Below are 26,884 nucleotides of genomic sequence, written 5' to 3'. Positions count from 1 at the left end.
GACCACATAACACCAGTCCTGAAAGACCTACATTGGCTTCCAGTATGTTTCTGAGCATAATTCAAATTGTAGGTGCTGACCTTTAAAGCCCCAAATGGCCTTGGCCCAGTATACCTGAAGGAGCGTCTCCACCTCCATCGTTCTGCCCGGACACTGAGGTCCAGCTCCAAGGGCCTTCTGGTGGTTCCCTTACTGAGAGAAGTGAGGTTACAGGAAAGCAGGCAGAGGGCCTTCTTGGTGGCGGCGCCCTCCCATCAGAGATAAATACAGTGGTGCCCCACAAGACGAAAAACTCGCAAGACGAAAAACTCGCTAGACGAAAGGGTTTTGCGTTTTTTGAGTCGTTCCGCAAGACAAATTTCCCTATGGGCTTGCTTCGCAAGACGAAACGTCTTGCGAGTTCTTGCGAGTTTGTTTCCTTTTTCTTAAAGCCGCTAAGCTGTTAATAGCCGCTAATAGCCGTGCTTCGCAAGATGAAGAAACCGCAAGACGAAGAGACTCGCGGAACGGATTAATTTCGTCTTGCGAGGCACCACTACTACGCAACTTGTAGAAGACATTTGAAAGCAGCCCTGTGTTGAAAAGTGTTTTATTATGTTTTATTATGTTTTTATATGTGTTGGAAGCCACTCAGAGTGGCTGGAGCAACCCAGCCGGATGGGCGGAATATAAATATTAAGCACTCCCCAACTCCTAACATAAATCTAGCATCAACAAACAATGTAAGTCTTCTCCAAGACATATAACACGACTTGGATGATCAAGTCAGCTAAGTGGGCACACATCTTACCCCTTCCAGAGAGGTTTGGGATGTTATTGAATGATGCAGCCCTGGTAGCTGTGAGCTCAGGTGTGTTGCTTCATAGACGAGCTAAAATCTGCATTAAAAGGCCCTTAGCACCCGATTCAGACTCCACCCTAGAAGCACCTCTCTCTCTAACTAGCATCCGTGTACTGAAAGCCCTCTCTGGACATATCAGGAGGACCAGGCACTCTGCTTGTTTATAAGAGCGCAGCTTCTCTGAATTCCATGCCATTCGTGTCAGACATCTTGACTGTGTGGATTTATCCTTTGGACTCTTTCTTGAAGGCTTTGGGACGGGGGTGGGGTGGGGAGTCCACAAAACAGCAGTTTTCTGTTTTTGTTTCCAACAGCGTGCATGTTTGTTTTTCTTTCATTCTGCAGGTCTCCTTCAAAGCTGTGATGAAAATGTAATTTGGAATTGGCATGCCCAGCAAGGGAGGAAGTGGCGGGCGCCTTGGGAAGGGCAACGCTGTTTTTGCTTTAACCTGAAACGATCCAAACGGATGTTGGGCCCAACTGGGTTTTCCCCCCAGGCAGAGTCGCATCTGGTCCTCTTAGTCACCCTCTCTTTAAAATCAAATGGAACGAAATCTCACCTCCAATTCCTCTTCTGTTTGTTTGTTTCAAATACCCCCGTATGAACTGTGTCGAGATCCATGGACTTTGCTTGGTGTACTTCGTTCAGTGCCCTCTAAATATCGGCGGAAAGGCACCGCTGTGCATGTGCTGTGTTCAAATCTGTTCTGATTCTGTGGTGGTGAGACTTTTGCCCTGTGTGTGTGTGTGTGTGTGTATGTGTGTGTTCATAGTGGAAGTCAGTTTCTCGGAGACCAAACCGTTAACCAAGTAAGCTTTGGAAACAGATAGAAGGGAAAGGAGGCCAGGAGGAAGCAGACAGGAAATGCTACCATCCTTTCAGGAAGGAAGTTTTTAAAAAGATGGTGATTGCAGCCAGCGATGCTTTCCACATATGCAAGACGTCACTCTCAGCTGGGTGCAGCGTCTTAGGTGCTTGACAATCCTCCCCCCCCCCACTGTATTGGCTGCCCCAAACGAGGTGTAAATGCAGGAGATGGCTTACATTATTTTATTTGAGGCATTTCTATCTTGCTCTCCATTAAAATGTGCAAGACAAAAAATAAAACCAGATTTATATAGTAATAATTAATAATATATGGAACCAGTATCGCCTCGAGACAATAACCGTGAACGGGTCCAGTGAGTGAGCAGCCTGCCTGTCTCCACCTGTGAACAGTTAACCGAAGGGTGAAAAAAATACGTTTCTAAACCTATTTGTCTTCAGCCCACGAAGGCAGGTTGGCTGTTGGGCAGACTTGCTCAAAACTGCTTGGGAAAACCATCCCCTTAGCAAACCTCTCATCATATCCCTTAGTGGCTTAGTCCTTCACGGTCAAGGCTCCCCCCCAAAAATGAGTATCGCGTGGAGGGCGATAAGAGGACAGGACTCAGGAGGTATAACAGCTCTGTCTAAACTGGATTCCTCTCGCAGCTCCATAGAATAGAGTTGCAAGGGTCACCTAGCCCAACCCCATGCTTCTGTTTCTGCCTCGTTGGATTCCCATTCCTTTTTCTTGATTTCCCACTGCGCTCTTCCACTGCACTCCAACGTTCATTTTTTTTAGGCCCTCCACCTGATTTCAGTGATTCCCTCCACTTGATCATCTCCACCTTGGCCAGGATCTGGTGAGGCATGAAGGAAAAACCTCCCAATAATCCTGGCTGGAATTTCCTGCCTTAGTTAGCCGCATAGGTGAGCCTTTTGGTGGGCCTGATCTTGCAGCAGCTGAGCTGCAGTTTCCCCAGAACGTCTTATTTATTTATTTAAGTTATTTAAACAGTTGTGTTTATTTGGTTGGGGAGATTCTAAGGAGCTTCTTTCAGGAGAATGTGAGCTGGAGAAGCGAGAATAATCCCCTTTGTAATAAGGCATTGGTTTGAAATTGTTTGCGGGGAGGAAATTGCACGTGACGGATTTAAGAAGAGCTATAATTTTAAAATTATTAGTTGGGGAGAGTTATGCCTCTATAGTTCAAACTGATCTTTTTCCAGATTTCCTTGGAAAGCATTTCTTAAGTGAGATTTTAATATATTGTATTTTTTTTTAATAAATGAGGTCGTCGGTGAAACGTCTCTTGAAAATAATATATTAAAATGTTAAATGGCATTCCGTTCACACGAGCTTTTTTGGTGAGTTGTGTTCTTTTATACTGTGGTGCTTTTTCATGGTGATGCTTTGCCGGTTGTGTGTGTGTGTTGAAAACGGTAAGGAAAATGGAAAATGGCCTCATTTTTCTCTGCTATAGACAACTCTTCCAGGCATCTCTGTTGCCCACTAGACTTTGCAACTGTCTACGTTTTCAATTTGTCTGCCCCATTTGGATACAGGAAATTGACAGGCCTGTACAGGAAACAGAATGAGGCATCTGAAAAAAATATTTCCTGCCTGGGATTGCAGAGCAGCTTTTCTAAAAGCAAAGGCAATGATTTTCTTTGTAGTGGCAATCACTCCCTATATCCCTTTTGTTGCTTTGCTCCAACATGCTACCACGGGAAATTAGGAAAAGCAGAGCAAGCTTGGAGACCAGGGAGTGCCTGTATGTATTTGTATATATGTATGTGTGTATATGCAATCTCCTTTTCCTTCCGTGTTAGTGGGAAAGGGTGGGTGGGAAGATCCTGGAGGTAAGAGATGGTATCTCTCCTAAATGGATAACAAGGCTTGTCAATATGCACAGTACCCAGCCCTGCATGGTTTATTTGGCGCCTCCTGCAGTCATTGGTGCGGTCTGGTTATAACCATTTAGCTACAGAGAAATGCAAACACTTACATTCCAGGTTGCTGTCTACAAAATGACACAGGAAGCAGCATGGAATTAAGCGTGGCAGGTGTTCAAAACCTGGGCTATCATGGTATTTGTGATAAAGCAACAAAGAGTCTTTCATCACTTAATAAACACATTTATTATGGCACAAGCTTTTATGAACCTCAGCCCACTTCCGTCGGGTTCACGAAGTGTGATCTCCACAAAACGGTTCCCAAAGAGTCAGGATAACATTTCAAGAGACATACTAGGAACAATTAGATTTAATACTGTCAATAAGTAAATGCAAAGGAACCAATCCCTACTAAGTTTTATAAAACACTACGAATAAACTAACCTAATTTAGTCACTTAAAAATGAACAGGAGAGAGAAGAATGCCTAACAAAGAAATAAAATGGCAGCATAAGAATTGGGGGAGGTGCAGAATTGTTATTCCAGAAAGTTCGCTGCAATTAACCCGCAAGCCTTGGGTGGAAGCCACACCTGTCACCTGTGGCTGCCTTTCCTCCCAGCTCCCACCTGGGTTTTCTCTCTCAGCCACTTCTCCATCTCTCACCTGGAGAGAGGAAGAAGATGGCCATTCATTGATTCTTTCCGGGAGGCTTCTCCTGGTGCAAGCTGAAGTTCACCTGAGCAACAGGTAACTAAGGTTGAGGGTGGCAGCTCTAAGAAGCTTGCGAGCCACTGCTGGCAATGAGAATGGATGACACGGGCTCTTCCAACAGCTCCCCATCTGGCCCACCCAGCTCTCCTGGAAGGAAATTGCAGCCAGGTTGGGTTAGCGTGGAATTGCGAGGATCCTATACGGGTGCGGCTGACAGGTACCTACATTAATGGCTTCCATGTTGACTTCCTTTTCTGCGTCTGGAAGGTGGAACTTGAAGGCACGCAGCAGGTTAGCGAAGAAGATGAAAAGCTCAATCCTTGCCAAAGGTTCTCCCACGCAGGACCGGCGCCCTGCAGGAGAATCGAAGGAACAGAATCGCTTCCATGAAAGAAAGACACAATTCCAAGCCCTTGCCTACTGTGTTGGTCATGCTCATTTGATGTTACCCAATTATCATCAAAGTGGTCTGTTTAACTCGGAAGCCGCTGAGACCATATAACACTTGTCCTGAAAGGCCTACATTGGCTGCCAGTACGTTTCTGAGCACAATTCAAAGTCTTGGTGCTGACCTTTAAAGCCCTAAATGGCCTTGGTCCTGTATATCTGAAGGAGCATCTCCACCCCCAACATTCAGCCTGGACACTAAGGTCCACCTCCAAGGGCCTTCTGGTGGTTCCCTCACTGCGCGGTTACAGAGAACCAGGCAGAGGGCCTTCTTGGTAGTGGTGCTCGCCCTCCCATCAGATGTCAAGGAAATAAACAACCACCTGACTTTTACAAGACATCTGAAGGCATTCCTGTTCAGGGAAGTTTTTAATGTTTGAAGTTTTAGTGTGCTTTTAATTTTCTGTTGGGAGCCACCCAGAGTAGCTGGAGAAACCCAGCCAGATGGGTGGGGTATTAATAATAATAATAATAATAATAATAATAATAATAATAATTTATCATCATCATCACCACCACCATGGTATGGGATTTCACCATTAGATCTGCATCCTGGGAAGGAGAAGGAGTGGGTTCTTTACCTGTTGAAAAAGGCAAGAAGGCTTTATTGCTCGCAAACCGGCCAAAAGAGTCGAGGAAGTGCCCCGGGTTGAAGGTCCAGGGGGTCTCCCAGTACTCTGGATCATACAGCGCCGAGTGGAGGTTGGGCAGCACCAGGGTCCCCTGCGCAAAAGGGAGAAGGAGAGAATTACTTCGGATGAGTTTGCAAATTGATTGTTGCCATCAGAACATCCTTGTTAGTTCTTTCTAGAGATAATATTACTATTTTATCCTTTTCGTACCTTGGATCTTGAACAAATTGGCTCCCGAACAATTGAAATCCGGAAGTGAGTGTTCCGGTTTTCGAACGATTTTTGGTAGCTGAACGTCTGACCGGGCCTCCATGGCTTTTGACTGGCTGCAGGAGCTTCCTGCAGCCAATCAGAAGTCGTGCTTTGGTTTCTGAACGTTCTGGAAGTCGAACAGACTTCCAGATCGGTTTCTGTTCGACTTCCAAGGTACAACTGTACTGCTTTTAAAAAATAAAAAATAAAAAATAAAAAAAAATCGAACAGCGTATGAATTCTATGAAATAAATAAGCAAAATAAAAACAAATGAGAAACATGATTCAAAATCGTGTGAAACAACTGATGGGCAAACCTTTTTGCAAGACAGGGCCTTGTCTGCCCTCCATGTAATCAAATAAACAGGCTGCCTGGAGGAACCCAAAGCATCCCAGCTCCTGACTGGTGCCAATAATGGTCACAATGATTATTATATTTATTTTCTGTTTATTCATACCCCGCCTTTCCGCCTGTGCTGCCTTTGGGGGAAGGAGCATCTTGTACCTTTTTAAGGGGGAAGCCCAGCAAAGTGATGTCCTCCAAGCATTTCCGGAAAGGCCCAGTGATGGACACATTGCAATGGCGCATCACCTCATGAAGTACAGCATTGGTGTAGGGCACTTTAATCCGGTCCTCGTAAGTGATGACGTGGGAAGGTCTCAGAACGGCGTCTATTTCCTCATGGATTTTCTCTGCAGATAAATAATTCCAGCAGAATTCTTCTTACTTGTTAGTCTTCATTTCCTCATACCATCTCGTGGATTTATTTTATTTTATTATTATTATTTTTTATTGAGTTTTCTTTAACATAAACAAAATAAATACTCTAACATTCCACAATCATATCTCTACTTATTTTCTAAACACACTATCGTGCATGGACTTCCTCCCCTCAACAGGTTTTCATATTAAATTTTCTCTTTTTTCGCAGATTCTTAATAGCATTCTATACACATCACAAAATTTATTTTAATCCTACTACAGTCTTTAAACTTCTACAGTTATTACCTATATATTCGACAAATTTACTCCATTCATTTTTGAACTTTGTTTCCTCTTGGTTACGGATCCTGTGGGTCAGTTTTGCTAATTCTACATACCGGTATTCAACCATTTTTGTCTGCCACTCCACTAGTGTTGGTATTTCCCGAGTTTTCCATTTTTGGGCTACTAAGATTCTGGCGGCAGTCGTAGCATACATAAACAGTCTCTGATCTGCTTTTCTTAATCCGTCTCCTATCAATCCCAGCAAAAAGGCTTCTGTTTTTTGGGGGGAAGGTATATTTAAACAGTTTTTTCAATTCGTTATAAATCATATCCCATTTTTTTTTCATTTTTTTACATGTCCACCACATGTGAAGAAACTATCCGTCTTTCATTTTTATTTTTTAAAATTTTATTTTTAAGGGTGGAGGACCTGTGGACCTCCAGATGGTCCTGGACTACAACTCCCATGATTCCTGGCCATTGGCCGTGCTGGCTGGTGCTGAAAGGAATTGTAGTTCAGCAACATCTGGAGGGGCTGCAGGTTCCCCATTTCTGCCCTGGACCCTTTGGACTTGAGGCATATGGAAAATGGGCCGTCATAAGCTTGATTCCTTTATTTCAACAAGTTATATATTGATTCACACACCCCTGGAATGTGCCTGGAGGTGCCTGGCAGGAGGAGAACATTCCATTGCTCAATATGAGCCTCTTAGCACTAAACTGAATTCCACAAACTGAATTACAAAATACAAAGCCAGTTAAAATTCACCCTAAAACCAGAAATGCCTGTTGGAATAAAAAACACCTGAACTTCAACAGAGAGGGGCCTCTCTGATCTCAGCCTTTGGAGAGCTCCACAGGATTGGGCCCACAATGCTGAACGTACAGCTCCTGATAGTTGCAAGCTGTAGCTGTGAGCCACAGAGGGCCACTCACTCTGCCACAGACCTCAGTGATCAGGCAGCGATATAGTGAGTTTGTGGTCCTTGGGGTATCCTGACCGTAAGTTGTTAATGTGCCTTGTAAGTTAATGCAAGGCTGTAGAACATACTGCCCCAGGCCATACCGATATGCTGTGGTCACCCCGCTTTTTTACCCTCAAGCTCTCCTATTTCTTTCACAGCCGCAAGGCAGGCAGAATTTCCCCCGGTTCAGTTTTCTGGGTAAGAAAACACATCGACAGGGAAGCTACACTGGTTGACTTTCTGCCTGTGGCGGTTCAGCAGGAAGTGAGACCCAACTCTTCAAGGTTCTGCCTAGACCTGTTCATTTGGCTCCTGTTACAGGAGATTCACACCCTTCCTCCAACTCTCTTGATATTTTGCAAAATGCTTTGCAAGTCTGACTCAATTCTCACCGCTCTTTAATCTGGGATTGCACCATTGTCAGTTTACTTTGTAATTTTAGGAGTTTCACACATGTAGTCGACTGAATTTTGCAATTTTGTTATTCTACAGTCATTATTAGCTAGTCTATTTGTTGAATGCATTCAATTATTTTTTTAATTGCTGTTCGAAACAAAATCTTTCCATGGCAAAATACAGCATTTAAAACTATATTAATTGTAATGCAACAGCATCATAAAAGTATTACCGACCCTCTACTTATGGGTGTTTTCTCTATGGGGGCCTTGCATTGTATTGAATGTCCCTGGGTGTGTTTCTTGTTTTGTTTTAAACAGCAGCGGGTGGGCCTAGTCAGGATTGAAACTCTGGCAAGTGGGAAGCTGATTTTCCTCCTCCTCTGTCCATGGTCCTGGAAAAAACCTGCCCCCTTGAAGTTGCTGCTGACCCCAGTAGCTGAGTCCCATTCCAATGCAAACAGTGGCTTGGGCAGGGGTGGTTTATGGCAGGAACGCAGGAGGAGAAAACTTAGTCTTGCTCTTAATCATGCTCTGCATCAGAGGGACCCAGTGTGGGTGGTACCACCCACTGGGAGTGGGCGGGGTTACCTAGGGGGGCATTAAGAGGCCAGGGGGCAACAGAAGGGTGCTGGACCAAGTTAATCAATTTTGTCAAATGAACTAAACTAAACAATTTTCATTGGATTTGGACTAAATGTGCAGTGAACTGTTACTGCTTTGAATGTTGCTGTGTAGTGCAAACCGCTATTCTGAATCATGCTTTTTACAGGGTCAGGTTGGGGACAGAGAAAAAGAGTTTCTGGAACTCCTGCTCTACAACATGTGCTGTTTTAACCCCAAATCCAGACACGTTCAATGGGATCACACATTTCATGCAATGTGCAGCTTTGGCTAGGGATGTAAGAAGAAGAGTTTGGATTTGATATCCCACTTTATCACTACCCGAAGGAGTCTCAGTGCGGCTCACATTCTCCTTTCCCTTCCTCCCCCACAACAAACACTCTGTGAGGTGAGTGGGGCTGAGAGACTTCAGAGAAGTGTGACTGGCCCAAGGTCACCCAGCAGCTGCATGTGGAGGAGCGGAGACGTGAACCCGGTTCCCCAGATTACGAGTCTACCGCTCTTAACCACTACACCACACTGGCTACACCACACCACTGGTAAGAAGGCACCGTATTCCATTCTGCCCTGCATTTGGCAAAAACAAGGTGGACCATAAAACAATGACCTCTTATACCATTCTGAGTACGCGACATGGGTATTCCCATTCTCATTGCAACACAGTTGTGGACGCTCATCCCCAGCTGATGTTCCTGGGTCGCATGCACAGTCTTGCACATGGTTACATCTGGACTGGGCAACACGGTTCTTGAATCAACATTAGCAACACACTTTGCAATGGCCTCAACCTTGGCTGTGAGTCCTGGAAGACCTGCAAGCCTTTTTACACCTGGCCAGGGAGGGTGGAGCCCTGACTGATTGACTCCAGCTACAAAAGCTGAGGCTGCTGGACAGACCCTTGGGCCTGGGAGTTCAGTGGGGGTTGTTGTTGTTATTGATTTTAATTTTTTGTACATCTTTATTTTAGATCACGTTATGATTAATGTGGAAATTGTCCAATTGGGCTGCGTACTTCTTGAAGCCTTTTCCTCACATCAGATGTAAACCTCTTCCTGTTGTAAGCCACCTTGAGCATGGTTTTAAGTATGGGAAGGCAGATTGCAAATAACATGATGCAGATGATGATGATGATGAGTGACTCACCTTGAACATCTGGATATTTTAACAAGTAAAGCAAACCCCAGTACAGGATAGTCGTGGTGCTCACGGTCCCTCCAATCAAGAGGTCAACTACAGTTTGAACCAAGTTGTCTTCATTGAAAGTGGACGTTGGCTCATCTTTGCTCTGTGGGCAGAATGCGCAAAAGCTTAGTGGATCCCTATCCAACAAGAGCTGCTTGTGAAGTTTCCTTGGCCTTTTTGGCCAGCCAGGCTTGGAGGCAGAGCCAGGTCATGAGTCAAAGATTCAGTTGCTAGAGATTCAGTTGCTGAGCAGCCAGGGCTCCTGAAACGCTCCTTTTTCTCTGCAGATACTTATACCCCACTCCCAGCCTATCCCTGCCCCCCAGAAAACTGGGGGGGGGGGGCTTCCAAATAATGAGCAGCAACATTCGGAAGGGTAAGCACAAAGCTATATTTATCGGATATTTTCAAATTCTTGCGCCAACTTTTTTTCTCTTTGCTGCTTCAAAATTGATTTTACCGCTGCTGTGCTTAGGCTGGCTCAAAGACATTTTGGCACCTGTGATGAACCACAAAATGGCAGGGCTTCCCCACCAGGAAAGAACAGGGAGTGAAGATCCACATCACACACACAGGGGGCAGAATCAAATCAATCTGACCCGATGGTTGAACTAGGAATCAAAGGCCATTGTGTGGGAGAAAGGGGCCCACCCATGCCAGGTGGGTGCAGACCCCAGGAGACCCCTGAGGCAGCCCCTGCCATTTCCTTCCTAGGGGAGGAAGGAGACCAGCAGACCCTCCTATTCACCAAGAGGCTGCTGTTGAGGTGGTATTGCGAGGGGGGTGCTGCTGTGGGAAAGGCAGATCCGGCCTCCAAGGGGTGTCCCGTAGCCGTTGCTACAAGTAAGGCATCCCTTGAAGGCTGGATCTGCTGCCACTGTGGATCGTCCCACCTGAGGCAATCGCTTCATCTTGCCTCATAGGGACCAGCCCTGTTTGTAGATAGTTTGACTTCGGCTGCTTTCTATTGTTGCTAACTAGTTTAATTGTTTTGGACTCTGGACTGCATTTGGCACTGAGTTTTAAACCGCCCAGAGGACTTCTGACGTTCTGTGAGTGGCATATAAATGCAATTCATCAATATGGAGGTGCTACATTTAGGGCCCATTCAACTTCAGTCAGGGTCTTCATGGGCCTTGCTAGCATGATTTCCAGAGTACAGTGGTACCTCGGGTTACAGACGCTTCAGGTTACAGACTCCGCCAACCCAGAAATAGTACCTCGGGTTAAGAACTTTGCTTCAGGGTGAGAACAGAAATCACGCGGCGGTGGCGCGGTGGCAGCAGGAGGCCCCATTATCTAAAGTGGTACCTCAGGTTAAGAACAGTTTTAGGTTAAGAATGGACCTCCAGAATGTATTAAGTTCTTAACCTGAGGTACCACTGTAGTAGGGATTCCACCCCTAATTTCCAGCGAATTCTGGGAATTGAAGTTCTGTGAAGGGAATTGGGGCCTCCGAGCGACTGTCAGGACCCTTAACAAACCACAGCTCCCAGAATTCTTTGGGGGAATCCGCGGCTGCTTAAAGCAGCATCACAGTGCTTTAAATAAATAAATAAAAATTTAAAAATTGTCCAGTAGCACCTTAGAGACCAACTAAGTTTGTTCTGGGTATAAGCTTTTGTGTGCATGCACACTTCTTCAGATAGTGCTTTAAATGTGCCCTAAAGCTGGCTGGCTGTGGGTGAAGCAGCATCAGAGCCCGGCTTGTTCTTAGTAGCCATGCTGAGCCCTGGCCAAGGCCGCTTTGCCTCAGGAGGACAGGCATGGTGCTGAAGCTGGACAGAAGCCATGTTCTTACCTTTGCCATTTGGTCCAGGTAGAGGTCAATGAGATCCTCTGGTTCTTGACCTTCTTTCCATCTTTCCTGGTGGCTTTGGACCTCGTCCTTCACAAGGGCATGGAGGAAGTTGTTGTATTCAAACGCTTGTTGATGCGACCCTTGTAGGCGGCGCATAATCCGCGGGAAAACATTATATACCTGTGGCAACAAAGGAAAATGCAGGTGAGGAGGAGTGTCGTGAAATTAATTCCGAGTGAGCCAAAAAGCGGCTCTGAGATAACCTTAATGTGCTGGAAAGGGGAGGCCGGCCATTTCTCAGAAGAATGCAATGTTTCTGCAAAGCATGCAGATTGATCTTGCAAAAGAATAAAAAGGAAGGCAGCAGCTGGTCGTGCCAAACCCAGAAAATAGGTGGAGTTTTGCAGAATGCAGTGTGTGGGGTGAGAACACAAGGACCCTGAGCGGAAAGGTCCCTGTTTTCACTTAATTTGAGGAAGCGTAACAGAAAACGGCTTTCAAGAGGACAAGAGCAGGAATAGAAGGAAGCTCACCCCACCCCTGAAAGAAGCCGGAATGAAGACGATCAAATAGGTGGCTTTTATCAATCGGTTGAAAGAGTCGTCCTCACTGGCGAAGCGATGCCCAAACAGCAAAGAGCAGATGACGTTGGCCACAGCGTGGTTTATGGGGGTCCGGGGGTCAAAGGCTAAACCTGTGAATGCAGGAAGTATTAGTGGCATGGTACACACAATCACACACCATCATCAATGAATTAATGTAGGGTATTCTTTTCCTTTTATTCCCCTCCCGCTAATATATTCTAGTTTCCCCCACCACCCTTTGTATCAATATGTTCAATGTTGTTTGTATTTTGCATTTTTTTAAAAAAATAAAAAAATCCTTCCAGTAGCACCTTTAAGACCAACTAAGTTAGTTCTTGGTATGAGCTTTCGTGTGCAAGCACACTTCTTCAGATACACTGAAACAGAAGTTGCCAGATCCTTCTATATAGTGAGAAGGTGGGGAGGGGTATTACTCAGAAGGGTGGTGGGAATGGGAGATTGGCAGATAGCTGGGATGAGCCTGCTGACGACTCTTAACGACTGTAATGGGTCTTACAGGAAAAGGCAAGGGGTGAGAAGGTGAGGAATGGCTTAGTCATGTATAATGGGATAAGAATCCAATGTCTTTGTTCAAACCAGGTTTCTCCATGGTTTTAAGTTTGGTAATGAGTTGCAATTCAGCAGCTTCTCTTTCCAGTCTATTTCTGAAATTCCTTTGTAGTAAAACAGCTACTTTGAGATCTTGTATAGAATGTCCTGGGAGATTAAAGTGTTCTCCTACTGGTTTCTCTGTTTTGTGATTCTTGATGTCATTCTTGATGTCATTCTGACATCAAGAATCACAAAACAGAGAAACCAGTAGGAGAACACTTTAATCTCCCAGGACATTCTATACAAGATCTCAAAGTAGCTGTTTTACTACAAAGGAATTTCAGAAATAGACTGGAAAGAGAAGCTGCTGAATTGCAACTCATTACCAAACTTAAAACCATGGAGAAACCTGGTTTGAACAAAGACATTGGATTCTTATCCCATTATACATGACTAAGCCATTCCTCACCTTCTCACCCCTTGCCTTTTCCTGTAAGACCCATTACAGTCGTTAAGAGTCGTCAGCAGGCTCATCCCAGCTATCTGCCAATCTCCCATTCCCACCACCCTTCTGAGTAATACCCCTCCCCACCTTCTCACTATATAGAAGGATCTGGCAACTTCTGTTTCAATGTATCTGAAGAAGTGTGCTTGCACACGAAAGCTCATACCAAGAACTAACTTAGTTGGTCTTAAAGGTGCTACTGGAAGGATTTTTTTATTTTGACTATGGCAGACCAACACGGCTACCTATCTGTAATTTAAAAAAATAATAAAGTTTCTTTTTTAAATGCAGTAAAAAACATTTACAACCGGAAACGCCTTCACCGGGCACCTAAAAAGATTGTCATGTTGGCACTAGGCAGACACGTCTGGGGTGCCAACACTGAAAAGGCCCTCTCTCTTGTAGCAAACCTCGTTTGTTTCATTTTGTCCACACTCCGCTTTGAATTCATATGTGGCAGAACTGGCAGAAGATGAGTTCACAGCCACAAAACAAACCTGCTCAAGGTATTGGCCAGGGACTTATCTCATCCCAAATTAAAAGACAATTGAATCACTTGGAAACAGCTGCTGTGCAGGGCAAGTGCTGCAAGGAAGCTGTGTCCACCACTTTGCAAGATAACCAGTTATTTTGGCAAGTGCATCAGCCGTCAGATGAATTCCAGAGGGATGGGGCTGGACCCTTTCATTTCTGCACAGATGTCTTCCGAGTGCCTTGCAGATCGGTCCATTGCAACAAGGAACCCCAGATCATGTGTCGTGTGGAGAGGGCTATCATAATGAAAAACTGAAAGCTGCCTGGTTGTGAGTTTACCTTCCTTGCTTGTCACTGCCATTAGGAGTTGGTGGGCTTCGTTGTGAATTCTGTGTTCCAGGTGCTTCTTCCCCACCCCAAGGCTTCTTAGTGCCATCATAGCAAAGTATTTCTGCTGCTTCCAGTTATGGTTGTTCGTAGGATAAATGCCTGTGTCACACAAAAGAAAATCCTTTTTCTGTGTCAAGCAGTGCAGCTGTAACACGACGGGCGAATATATCTTTTGCCCTCCACAATAATGTTGGCAATGACAGAATCTTTCAATTGCATTTATCCATTGTGGCTAAAGAGATAAAGATGCGCCTTGAAGGCTGGCAAATTAACTATGGCACAAGCCAGTCTTTGCTAACCTGGGGCTCTCCAGGTGGCTTGGATGGGCTGGTGGGAGTTGTCATCCAAAACATCTGGGGAGAACCAGGTTGACAAAGGCCAGTGTGAGCTTTCTAGACCACAGTCCACTTCGTAAGATGCACAAAGTGATATCCTCAGCTACTGGCAGGATGGGAAGCAGTGAGGTCAGAGGGAAATGCATTGCAGAAGGTACAGACTGTGACAATTAAGTTATTAGGCAGTCACAAAGAAATGTGAATGACAGATTCTTTGTAATGCTACATGGCAGCTCAGTTCTGGCACCTCTCCATTGCCATTCAAAGAGAACAAGGGAAGTGTTCATGGTGATTTCTGGCACTTCTTTTTTTCTAGAAAAATAGCATTGTATGTGTGTGTTTGTAATAAATACTCTGCACAGATAGTGCTCAAACCTGTAAAGGTTAACATCTATTCTATTCATAAAAGCGTTAAAGAAAACAGTTTATTTTAATATCCCTGAAACAGGATTCCATATTTCTGATATATCTATCTATCTATCTATCTATCTATCTATCTATCTATCTATCTATCTATCATCTATCTATCTACACTGGTACCTTGGGTTAAGTACTTAATTTGTTCTGGAGGTCTGTACTTAACCTGAAACTGTTCTTAACCTGAAGCACCACTTTAGCTAATGGGGCCTCCTGCTGCTGCTGCGCCTCCGGAGCACAATTTCTGTTCTCATCCTGAAGCAAAGTTCTTAACCTGAAGCACTATTTCTGGGTTAGCGGAGTCTGTAACCTGAAGCGTATGTAACCTGAACTGTATGTAACCCGAGGTACCACTCTATCTATCTATCTATCTATCTATCTATCTATCTATCTCTTGGATACTAAGAAAGAGATGGGGTGATGTCAAAAACTGAAATTGGACCTCAGTTGGCAGGAAGAATTTAAAGAGTTGCAGCTCTGCAGTATCTCTGTGCCAGGAGTTTACCAAATTTCTTCTTGTCACCTGTTTGTTCAAGGCATCCGAAGGACACCAAAGATCTGCTTTAGTCTAATTTCCAAGAAAAGAATAATATTGGTGTTTACCTTTTTCGCCCATCAGATCCTTATAGAAAGGTGAGAGCGCTCTTCCCGCAGTCTCTTCCGAGTGAGTGACAAGGCACTCTTTCACTGCCTTGTATCCATTCAGCACGACAAAAGGCATGGTTCCTGCCCAGACGGTGTAGATGTCTCCATAGATGTTTGCTAACTAGAAAGTTCATTATCATTTTTATTTTTTTTAAAAGCAAGAATATAAGACGGTCCCTCCTGGATCAGGCCAATGGCCCAACTAGTCCGGCGTCCTCTTCTCACAATGGCCAACCAGATGCCCACAAGAAACCCAGAAACACAAGAGCAACTCTCCCCTCCTGCCGTTTCCAGCGGCTGCTGTTCAGAAACAGTACAGTCTCCAGACGTGGAGGCAGAGCATAGCCATCCTGGCTAGCAGCCACTGATAGCCCTCTCCTCCTCCATGAATTTGCCCAGTCCTCTTTTAAAGCCACACAGGTTGGTGACCATCACTGCCTCCTGTGGCAAGGAGTTCCATAGTTTAGCTATGCACAGTGTGGTTAAAAATTGGTTAAAACCACAGCTGAAGAAGTGAGCTGAAAGGAGATTTTCTGGCATTTTTATTGTAGCAAGGGATAAGTAAAGGATTGGGGTCTGGGAATTATGCAGTTGTGTGAACCACAAAGCTCTGAGTTCAGATTTTGCCTTGACCGTGAAAATTTTTGGAGACTACTTTCTTATGGACACTGACCTGCCTTAGAGGACTGTTACAAAGATTACGGAGGTCAGGAACATGAAGTCCTTTAACCCCAAATCACTGCAGGGTCGTTCACATGCAACGTTCAATGAAGGTACAATCTATGTACCTTTTGCACAAATATTTGAGCTGTACAGTTGTCTAGTTGGTTGCTATAGTTGAGCCTCAGAACCATAGAGTTGGAAGGGACCCTGAGGATCATCTGCAATCCCCTGCAATGCAGGAATATGCAGCTGTCCCGTAGGGGGATCAACTCTGAGACTTTGGCATTATCAGCACCATGCTCTAACCACACAAACTCTTGTACGTATGTGGTAACAACTTAGCGGCAGCTAAAAAAGCCAATGCAATTCTGGGCTGCATCAATAGGAGTATAGCATCTAGATCAAGGGAAGTAATAGTGCCACTGTATTCTGCTCTGGTCAGACCTCACCTGGAGTACTGTGTCCAGTTCTGGGCACCACAGTTCAAGAAGGACATTGACAAACTGGAACGTGTCCAGAGGAGGGCAACCAAAATGGTCAAAGGTCTGGAAACGATGCCTTATGAGGAACGGCTAAGGGAGCGGGGCATGTTTAGCCTAGAGAAGAGGAGGTTAAGGGGTGATATGATAGCCATGTTCAAATATATAAAAGGATGTCACATAGAGGAGGGAGAAAGGTTGTTTTCTGCTGCTCCAGAGAAGCGGACACGGAGCAATGGATCCAAACTACAAGAAAGAAGATTCCACCTAAACATTAGGAAGAACTTCCTGACAGTAAGAGCTGTTCGACAGTGGAATTTGCTGCCAAGGAGTGTGGTGGAGTCTCCTTCTTTGGAGGTCTTTAAGCAGAGGCTTGACAACCATATGTCAGGAGTGCTCTGACGGTGTTTCCTGCTTGGCAGGGGGTTGGACTTGATGGCCCTTGTGGTCTCTTCCAACTCTATGATTCTATGATTCTAGTATGTACAACATGGAGTGGAGAAGTAGCAGCTAGAGGAAGGGGTACCAGCCCTACCATGAGGCATATTGGCCTTCTGTGAAATGGGCATATCCCATCCCAGCTGCCCAGGCTCTGCTGCCACATGACCACAACCCTGGAGCAGGCCTGCCCTTCCTGGCAGCTACTTCTGCTCTGGTCCCTGGTGCTGGCAGCTATCTGGTTGGGCACTCCAGGACCAAGCCAGTATCCTGCTTGGTTGGGTGTGCCACAGCTGGCTCCTTGCTGAGTCATGGAGCACCAATGGTGGGCCTTCTCCCTCAAGAACTGCAGTACTTTTAGAAAGAGCCTCGGGTGCTGGCATCTGCCCTGCCAGGTTCTCCATGACTGCTGGCATTCAGAAGACCAGATCAGGCTGGCTGCCCACAGGCTGCTGCCCGGCAATACGGGGAGACACCTTGCATAGGGCTTCCCAAAAGTCTTGCCTCGCAAAGTCTCCTGGTGAACTGCAGTGCGACTTTGGCGACTGTGCTGCCTGTGGCTGATGGGAATCATGGTCCAAAACACAAGGTCGTAAAGGCACAATTTGAACGTTTACAATTGCTCCTAAAGGAGGAACCAGTGTTCTGGAATGTATTGAGCTGTAATCAACCTTTTTTTTTGGTTGGCACTTCTGAGAAGTTTCGCCTGTTTGTATTCTTTGTGTGCACACATATACAGACTTACAAATGAATTTGCAATTTGCAAATGCGTGCAAATTGACGTGGGCCCAGCCCACCCACCATTAGGGGGAGCACTCCAGCCTGAGGCGCAATGCTGACCATGTGCATAGCGCTAAAACTATGGTTTAGCATTGCACCCAAACTGGACTATGATATATATGCCTGTAGGGCACTAAAGCAGCAGCCAGAAAACGAGTGTGGAGATTACCATCTCTCCTTCCTGGGGAGTCCTTTTCTTCCAGACAGAAGACTTCTTTGCCTTTGGAAAGACTACTTAACCAACTTGAGAGCGTCTCGGTAAGTAAGTTGCTTTTTAAATAACCTTCTGACTCATGGTGCCTTCTGGGGAGGGAAAAACATCTCTCCCCCTGCCATACAGCAGTCAGCTGGGAACCTACTAGGAGAGGAGCATAGGAAACTGCCTTCTACTGAGTCAGACCATCTACCTCAGCATTGTCTACACTGACTGCCAGTGGCTCTCCAGGGTCCCTGTAACTTTTTTAAATTTTTTAATTTTTTTTTACAGAAAATAAAAATCAAGGGACCCCAGATAATTTTTTTCTTTTCTTTTGGGAGATGAAGGGTTTCTAATTCAACTTTGCTGGGTTAAAAGAAAATAGTGAATTTGGATAGAAACACGAGGCACCAATAAAATAGGTAAGAGGTTTTGCAATCTTCTCTTTCTGTTTCCTCTTCTTAATTATCTTTGTTTTCCCCAGTTTGAAGGTCACTAACTTTGTTCTAAACACACTTTGCTGACCTGATCTAGTCCAACCCTCCTTGAGGTGGGGAAGAAATTTGCTTCCGTTCCCTCGTTAATATGAAACTCCTGAAAACACACTTCATGAAACCATGACGTGAACCGAAACAGTTATCCTTTGAAATTTGCACTTCTCTCAGTTTTGCAGTGTGGTTCCCCAGTCAAATAATGTGACCCAGAAATGTGCATATTTGGGGAAAGTGTGCATCGAGATGCATTACATACATTAGTGGATATAACATACAAGAATGCATTACATTAGGGGAAATTGCTTGCAAACGTGTGTCTACTGGGAAATTTTTGCAGAAAAATGCTGGAGGGGTCTTTCACAAGGACTTTTAAAAAATAGCATGCTGATACAGAAATGTGGAAATCTGAACTTAATATCAGAAAACAGAGAAACCAAAATGGACAGGTTTGACTGTCTCTAATCTCTCCCCAGATGTTCTCTGGGGGCTCAGCCAATATCACAGTAATGATCAAAACAATGCTTAAGTAAGCTCTGGGCAAATGACCCATGTTATCCTGACCCCGGGCACCATGCCTTTGTCCCCCTCCCCCTATCTGCCCACCAGCCACTGCCAATAATTACCTTAGCAAGAATCTCTTTCTTAAGGGAAAAATCCAGGAGCCACAGATTGCCAATAATGGGAAGAGGCGTTGGTCCTGGGGGGAAGTGAGTCCGCGCCCATAGCAGCTTCAGAAACTGTATAACGAAGAGAGAGAGGACTGCGAGTAGGAAAAGTCCACTTAGCCCAATCATCCCCCTAAACGTCCCTTTTCATCCTTTGTCCTCGGTCTCTCCTTCAGAAAACCTCCTGGTTCTAATTATTGCTAAGAGATGTGTCTGCAGTCATCTCTCCTGCAGACACATTGCCTCTCTTTCTCTCCCTTCCTTTTTCTTTGGTTTATTATTATTATTATTTTAAAAATGGTATTAATGAGCGTGGGGGCCCCCACTATTTGACTAAGCCACACCTACTGTGCACTCTGAGCTCTCACTGGCTCAGCGGCCGGTGATGAGGTCAGCTGGGCAGGTCTGGAGAAAGGAGGGATGGCTCCCAATGAATCTCAGGTAGGGATGAATGACTCTGTGTCAGTGTTGCTTTCTCCCAGCTTCTCATTTTCCCCATCTTAAGTTCAGTTCTTCACAGTTCATGATTTATTTATTTCCTTAACTCCTCATGAAAATTCACCTGCACTTCATCCTGATGCGTTTAGAATGCATTTATTTATTTAATTTTTTTATTTTCAGTGCAAAATTACAACAAAAATTACAAACATTGAATCCAAAATAAAACAGTGCAAACAAGGGAAGAAAAAAAAAACCCAAACAAAAACGAAAACACACATCTACAAATAAAACCATATCATCATTCTAATCTAGTCATTACATACATATACACGTATTGACTTCCTTCCTTTGTTCTAAGGATAGAAAGGATAGAATGCATTTATTATAACACCTAAAACAGGGGTCCTCAAACTTTTTAAACGGGGGGCCAGACGGGAAGTTTTGGAGAGTGGGCTGGCACGCTCGCGGGAGCTGGATGCCTCAGAAGCTGGGAGCCTGCGGGAGCTGGACAAGAGCGGCACGCACTGCCCAGTGAACCTCTTCAAGGAGCACGGAGACAAGGACAAGCTGGTGCCTCACCAGCAGCTGCCACCCCGTATGAGCGTTTCCACCCCTTCATCCTCCTGCTCCCCGGAGGTGAAGGGCGCCTGGGCCACTTTGCCGCTGGCCTCATCATCCTCCACCGTCACGTCGGCCGCTAATGGGCGCGCGGCGGCGGCGACCCTGCTAAGCCCCAGCCTGGGCCGGCTGTCCTCCAGGAACGCCACTGCTGCCCCCCTCATGGGGACGCAGAGCAGCAGCAGCCACAGGAGCACCAGGGCAGGGGTGGCAGGAGGAAGAGGCAGAGTGGCGGCGGCTCCACCAATCAAACGCCGTGCTTGGTTTACCTCAGCGTGGTGCGGGGACGTCTCTGCCAATCAAACGCCGCGCCTGGTTTACCTCAGCACAGCAAGGTGTTTGATTGGCAGAGACGTCCCCGCGTTGAGGTAAACCAGGCGCGGTGTTTGATTGGCAGAGCTGCTGCCGCTTCGTCTCTTCCTCCCGTCGTCATTGTCAGGAGTCTCGGCTTCATGGCAGGTTCTTAAATGGCCGGGCGGGCCGGATTTAGAACCCTGGTGGACCTGCTCCGGCCCGGGGGCCGTAGTTTGCGAACCCCTGACCTAAAAGATCTACCGTGGCTCCCAGAACATTTCTGAACACAATTCAAAGTGTTGCTGCTGACCCAAAGGAGCATCTCCACCCCCATCGTTCAGCCCCAGAGCTTTTTTGCCATAACCTGAGCTCATTTTTTTCTCCCCATTCAACTGCTTTCTTCTCAGATTTAAAGAGTCAGGACAGCTGGTCACGAATCTCTGCCATCCTGTCGAGATCGTTCCTTAATCTGTCATTAATTAAGGTGTGATTTATGAGTATTCTCTGATGCCAAGGCATCTGCCAGGTGACTCACAGAATGGGTTTCCACACCGTGCTTGAGGGGAACAGGAAGATGTTGCTTATGGGAAACTCTTTTGTTGGGAAACCAACATCTTATCAGCGTGTTTGTTTCTCTCTCTCTTCTAGCAAAACAATTATCTAGGTATTCAAAATACCATAGCTGTCAACCTTCCCTTTTTTTGTGTGAAATTCCCTTATTCCAGCGCCATTTCCCGCTGCTATCCCGCATTGTTAGATATCCCGTAGACTGGCCCTGGGGACAGGTGAGGCTGCTGATCCCTTATTTTCAAATCTGAAAGTTGACAGCTGTGGATGAAAGAGATCTGCACCTGGGGAACGTCGTAGTAACTGAAGAGGAGGACTGGGGTGACCTTTTTTAGTTTCTAATCTGAAAAAACAAACCCAAACTTGTGCACTCGATTAACGAAGTCAGCGGTGTGGGAAACAGCTTTTTAAGAAGCGAAATTATGAACCCGTGCTTCTAGAAGCAGCTTGATTTGCAGAGATTAGCAATCGGTGGCACTATCATTTTTACAAATCAAGGTGCTTTTAAAAGCACAGAAACAAGGTAGGCTGTTTCCCTCCCTCTTTTGGCAACACTACTGGAAATCAAGGAAGTGAAGCTCCCTGGACCCAGAAGGGCTTAACTACGACCACTCATTAGTGTGCTCCCAATATTTTCTTTGCGCCAAAAAGTTGGCATGTTTTTAATTTGTTGCCTTTTTCGGTTGCCATGCATCTGCTTGCCCTCTGAGATAATCTGGGGCGGCCCTTTCACACATGCCTTTGCTTTCTGAGGTGGTGGGCAAGATGCCTGGAAAGGGCCTTTTCCCTGGAGTGTGAGGGATGTGCAATTTTTTGTGCACTTGGCAGTCAAATTCTCTCTCTCTCCCGTGTTCCATTCAGCAGCAGATGGCCTGGTGGGGTGGCAGTGCTCACCTGACCTCCCAACAGCTGTATTGCTGCTGCTTACTAGGAAAGAGAAGAGGAGGTCTGAGGTGGATGTGGTGCGTCTACACCATCAGGGCTAATCTGGCGTTCCTGCCAGTGCATATGCACTGTGCTGACCTCCCCTGAACCTCCACCTCTTCTTCCCAATAAGCAGAAGCAACACAACTGTCAGGAGGTCAGGGGAACATCATAACATCCTCTACTGGTTTCATTGCACTTCCCCAGCTCTCTCTTGAATATGTTGCACAGATTTATTTTGTTTAGTCCTAGCTTTTTGGGGGTTTCCATGCTTTACTGCTCATATATATATATATATATATATATATATATATATATATATATGTTGTTTTTCTGTTGACTTTTGGCTTTCTCCTGTTTCTAATATTTTGCTGCAGTTGGAGTACTTCATTTCTCAGAGGAGAAAGGAGACCTATAACCCCCCCAAATGAATGAATAAATCTGCCAAGCACTCAGCTCAGACCCCGACTCCTGCCCATTCGTAGGACCATCCGCAGCTATAAAAAACCCATTAACATACTTCTATCATATCTGGTACTCCCATCGGCAGTAGATCCCATTCACGGTAATGAAAGACAGACAATTCACGAAGCTGGGAGCGGAGGGGAGCACATCACTGATCTTCCCATCGTCAGACTCCTACTGAGGAAGCCCCCAGCCCACATTTTTAAAATCACCTTTTAAACTGCATCCGTAGAGATTGCCTGCAGATGTGAGCTGAGCTCAAGACTCGCTGTACACTATTACAGACCCAAGAGCCCTTGTAAATAAGCGAAATATGAGGCTTCCCACCCCCTGAATTTGGGATCATTTCCAAAGTATAAAACCCTGTCTGTCTGTCAGCTTTTAATTAAAAGAAATACTGCATTGCAACACAGCAACGGTAAAGAATAGTTGCATCATCAGTAAACTGAATATTTGCCAGGGGGAAAGACTAGCCACACATTTCCTAGCACTTGGGCTGCCAAGGCTACGCTAAACCAGTTTCACAGAGTTGCAATGAAGTTTGCATAGATTCATGTACATTTTGCTGAGCAAGATTATGGTAAAGTTTTAATAGTAAACATATTGAGACATCTTCTAAATTGTGGTATTATTTAGGCATTTGTCTCATTTAAATCAGATCTCTTAATTAGAGTGACAAAGCCATATCAGCCCACATTTTGCATGTTCAAACTTAACAGTATCATGCCCCAAGCTTGGATCTGTAGCATGTTCCTATAGCATGTGCCAAATTTCCGAGCTTTTGGATCACTTTCTTGCACGTTGTGTTGCAACACTCACCCAAGACCAGGTCTGGCTTCTTGAGACGTTCAAGAAGTGTTTCCAATCATCTGGTCCTTTTAATTAGAGATGCCAGGGATGGAACAGAAGACCTTCTGCTTACAGAATGTGCTCTACCTAATGCTTTCCAATCCTTCCTAATGTGGAAGAGGCATTTATAATGCCAATGAGCATTTTGTCCAATGCAGGATTGCGACCGCACATTGCAAAGCAATTTGAAAGTGCCTTGTCAGGGCTGGCACAACCATTGGGCAGAGGTGTTAGGTAGATTTTTTGCTTTATTGTTCGGCGTCCAGCACGCTTCCCCCTGCGAGCCTCTGCAGGTCGTAAAGCAATTAGCAAAGTTGCACAGCGGTCGTGTTGAAAGGGCAGTAAAAAAGGTCCCACACGTTTCTTCTGTCCTAATATCTCTTTGTTTGCTCAAAAGTAGCATAATTACAAACAAGAACTTCCATCTGATTTAAGCTGCATCTTCTCCCTCTGTTTGGAGCTTCGCAACAAAAACTGCTTTCACTTTTCACTCAGCTCACAGCACTCCAAGCTGCTTTCCTCACGTCCTGGCTTACTTCCCTTGCAAGCGCCTCCTCTCAGCCTCAAGACGCAGAAGGTTAACCCTTCACTACACCCAACAAGAGGGAAGCAACTACCTCAGGGCGAAGTTGCTGATGGGTGGCAGCAGTACTGCCTCTGTGGCTGCTCTGCCCCCACTGAACTAGCCAGCAACCCTCAGGTGTGCTGGGGGTGCTGTTATCCTGTTGCCAGTGTTGATGTTTGAGTCATTTCTCAGACCAGCCACCTTCTGAACATGGAAGGGGAGGCACCATCTTGTCCTTTGCCTCAGGCAGCAAAATGTCTTGGGCCAGCTCTGTGCCTTGTACATCTTCTCAACAACATACGAATTTGATAGCCATAATAACTGTTGTTGTTGTTACCTGAAGGTAGAAGCAGAACGACTGTAATACAAGGGTCTCCAACCTCACCACTGCCCAGAGCCACTACAGAAGAGCACCCCAGTCAATGGTTTTAAAACCTTCAGATAGATCAAGGTGATTGAGCAGAATCACACTCCCCCGTCTCTCTCTCAGAAAATGTCATCAGCCAGGGGTCCAAGGCTATTGTAGTGCCATAAATGGACCTGAAAGCAGAGGGAAATGGGCCCAGATAATTGCCAACCAGCCCCAGAGCTTTTCAAAATGCTGGTTTATACCATCTCTCCGTCTCTGGCCCCCTTCCTAAGTAACAACTTGTCAGTGAAACATGTGAGGAATAATCACATTGATTCAATAAAAGTGTTGGGCACCCACTGAAATTAGATTTCACTTTGTTGTCTTTAGGGTGTTGCCGCCTTTGAACCTTTTACAACATTCAATGTTGCAATGCTTCGTGTTGTGAATTCTTACCATAATAGGCAGTTGCTGCTGGGTTTTTCTGCGGAGCCTGTTCTACTAAAATTTGTTAGCTCTTTTATGGCTCAGGGATATTTTACGACGCTTCATGTCATGTCACTGTTATTGTGGGACAGACCTCGGGGTTCCTGGGCATAGCTGTCAACTTTTCCCTTTTCTTGCGAGGAATCCTATTCGGAATAAGGAAATTTCCCTTTAAAAAAGGGAAACGTTGACAGCTATGGTCCTGGGTGCATAGTGGAATGGTGGCAAACACTTTCAACAGCCGGCCAGCCAGCCAAGCATCCACAAGACCCCAGTCCAGAGAACTTTAGCCAGACTTTAGTCAGATTGAAATCAGTGGGAGACATTATTACATAATGTTGAAACACAACTTTCTCTCTTTAGATCTAGGTCTCTGCCTGGCAGCATCTCTCCAGGGTTTCAGACAGAAGGTCTCTCCTAGCCCTACCTGGGGATTCCAGGAATTGAGCCTCAGTGTCAGGAGTGCGTGCAGGAGCCAGGCCCTGTGACCGGTAGGGCTTCGCAGGACTGGGGCTTTCCTAAGTGTTCTCTAGAGGCAAGGTGTGGCCACACAGGTGAGGCTGATTGGTAACTCACAGCACTTGGTGGCAAGAGCTGGGAAGGGATATAAGGTCAGCATTTCCCTTTACGTTCCCTGCCTTGGGCTTCTTGACTCCTTGCTTCCTGACCCTCGGACCCTTGGCTTCCTGACTCCTAGCTTCCGGACTCTCATTCCTGCTCCCACCCCGCCGTCTTGCCCCCGGTCCCGACGTCCTCTGCCAGGACTTCAACTGCCTGTAAACCGGACTGTGACACTGGGATACATGCCTGCATAGCAAATACTCTCCCACTGAGCTCTGGCCTTTCCCAGGCCAGCTTACTTCATCAATTAAAAACAGCACATACAAGAGGATTCTTTCTAAAAACCAAGAACTTGAAAATGGAGCCTTTGCTCACAGCTTCTGGTTTCTTCATTGACTGTCAGATCCTGACCGCTGGCTGCTCTCACGGGTGTTATTTCTTTTTTTTTTATAAGATATTTATTAAGGTTTTTTGAAATATTACAGTAAAAATGAAAAGGAAAAGAGAAAAATACAAAATAAAAACAGTTAAAAACACACATATTTTCAGTTACTTATTTTCCTTTAGCTTGTTTCCCGGACCTCCTCGTACCTCCCTTTTTTGTATTCCTCTTCAATTTATTGGTTCAGCAAATCCTTACCATTAGATTTTAACCCATTTATAACCCTTTTTTTCATATTCTCTTAAAGCATTACAGATAGAAACCGCTTAATTACTATCCAACATCTTTCTATCATTCATCAATTTTACAATATTTCTGTAAATAGTCTTTAAATTTCTTCCAATCTTCTTCCACCGACTCTTCCCCCTGGTCTCGGATTCTGCCAGTCATTTCTGCCAATTCCATATAGTCCATCACCTTCATCTGCCATTCTTCCAAAGTGGGTAGATCTTATGTCTTCCAATACTTTGCAATAAGTATTCTTGCTGCTGTTGTAGCATACATAAAGAAAGTTCTGTCCCTCTTTGGCACCAATTGGCTGACAATGCCCAGAAGAAAGGCCTCTGGTTTCTTCAAGAAGGTATATTTAAATACCTTTTTCAGTTCATTATATATCATTTCCCAGAAAGCCTTAATCCTTGGGCACGTCCACCAAAAGTGAAAGAATGTACCTTCAGTTTCTTTACATTTCCAGCATTTATCACGGGTGTTATTTCTTGGCTCCTGGCTCATTTCAGACTCAGAGCCTGATGACAACTCAGACACCTAACCAGCTCTGGCCTGAAGCTTGTGTAATTATTGATATCTCAAGGTTTCGGTTCTAACTGCATGCCTCTCCTCATGGATTTGTTTGGAGAAACCGGTCTGACAACAGCCATGAATCATTGCTGTCCTTAACATGCCTCTCAAGCTAAAGTTGCTGTTCAGGTGTTGTGATGCGATCTCTCCCTAGCCAGCTTTACTTTGAAGGTTTGAATTCTGGGAACCACCTCAAGCCACTGATTATATGCGTTGATCAAAGGCACATTAAAACCTCCCACAAACGGGTTGCCACAACCTGTTCCTCCCCAGTCTGCAGGAGAAGAAGAACAAGTGAGCAATGGTATTATTCTTGCCACCATGCAAAAAGCATCCCTTGGAGAGCATGAGGATGAGGATGGTGATTTT

General features: G+C 45.4%; 2 protein-coding genes across 8 annotated transcripts in view; one reads left to right on the top strand and one right to left on the bottom strand.

The window, feature by feature from the left end:
* Positions 1–3,004, top strand: part of CAPN10 (calpain 10) — a 29,379-nt gene extending 26,375 nt beyond the window's left edge. For all 6 annotated transcript variants that reach the window (XM_081007970.1, XM_081007966.1, XM_081007971.1 and 3 more), the window contains exon 14: positions 1,187–3,004. In XM_081007970.1, the coding sequence (XP_080864096.1) occupies positions 1,187–1,216 (30 nt within the window). In that variant the 3' untranslated portion in view covers positions 1,217–3,004. The remainder of the gene's footprint in view (positions 1–1,186) is intronic.
* Positions 3,005–3,772: 768 nt separating this feature from the next.
* On the bottom strand, positions 3,773–20,527 carry LOC308478404 (cytochrome P450 2J4-like). 2 transcript variants are annotated; one of them, XM_081008101.1, is made up of 10 exons: positions 20,177–20,527; positions 19,115–19,228; positions 15,400–15,562; positions 13,994–14,143; positions 12,073–12,233; positions 11,540–11,719; positions 9,700–9,841; positions 6,090–6,277; positions 5,282–5,423; positions 3,773–4,606 (listed from the first exon to the last, which is right to left on the bottom strand). In XM_081008101.1, the coding sequence occupies exons 3-10, from the start codon at positions 15,515–15,517 to the stop codon at positions 4,428–4,430; spliced, it is 1,260 nt and encodes a 419-aa protein (XP_080864227.1). In that variant the 5' UTR covers positions 15,518–15,562; positions 19,115–19,228; positions 20,177–20,527; the 3' UTR covers positions 3,773–4,427. The 2 variants fall into 2 exon arrangements, with proteins under 2 accessions (XP_080864227.1, XP_080864226.1); XM_081008100.1 differs by lacking the exon at positions 20,177–20,527 and having other exon boundaries at positions 19,115–19,411.
* Between the last annotated feature and the right edge of the window lie 6,357 nt (positions 20,528–26,884).

The sequence above is a fragment of the Podarcis pityusensis genome (assembly GCF_964106645.2).
Source record: "Podarcis pityusensis genome assembly, chromosome: 5".
NCBI classification, from domain to species: domain Eukaryota; kingdom Metazoa; phylum Chordata; class Lepidosauria; order Squamata; family Lacertidae; genus Podarcis; species Podarcis pityusensis.
This window is presented reverse-complemented; position numbering and strand designations above follow the sequence as displayed.

What these genes read in the sequence shown, in the direction of transcription:
- LOC308478404 (XM_081008100.1), bottom strand. Translation starts at nt 19,285, where the DNA reads ATGATTGGGCTAAGTGGACTTTTCCTACTCGCAGTCCTCTCTCTCTTC. An exon ending in AGAAAGAGATTCTTGCTAAG is followed by an intron (nt 15,563 to 19,114) that starts GTAATTATTGGC and finishes TGAACTTTCTAG; the next exon opens with TTAGCAAACATCTATGGAGA. An exon ending in AAAATATCCAGATGTTCAAG is followed by an intron (nt 6,278 to 9,699) that starts GTGAGTCACTCA and finishes ATTTATCTGCAG; the next exon opens with AGAAAATCCATGAGGAAATA.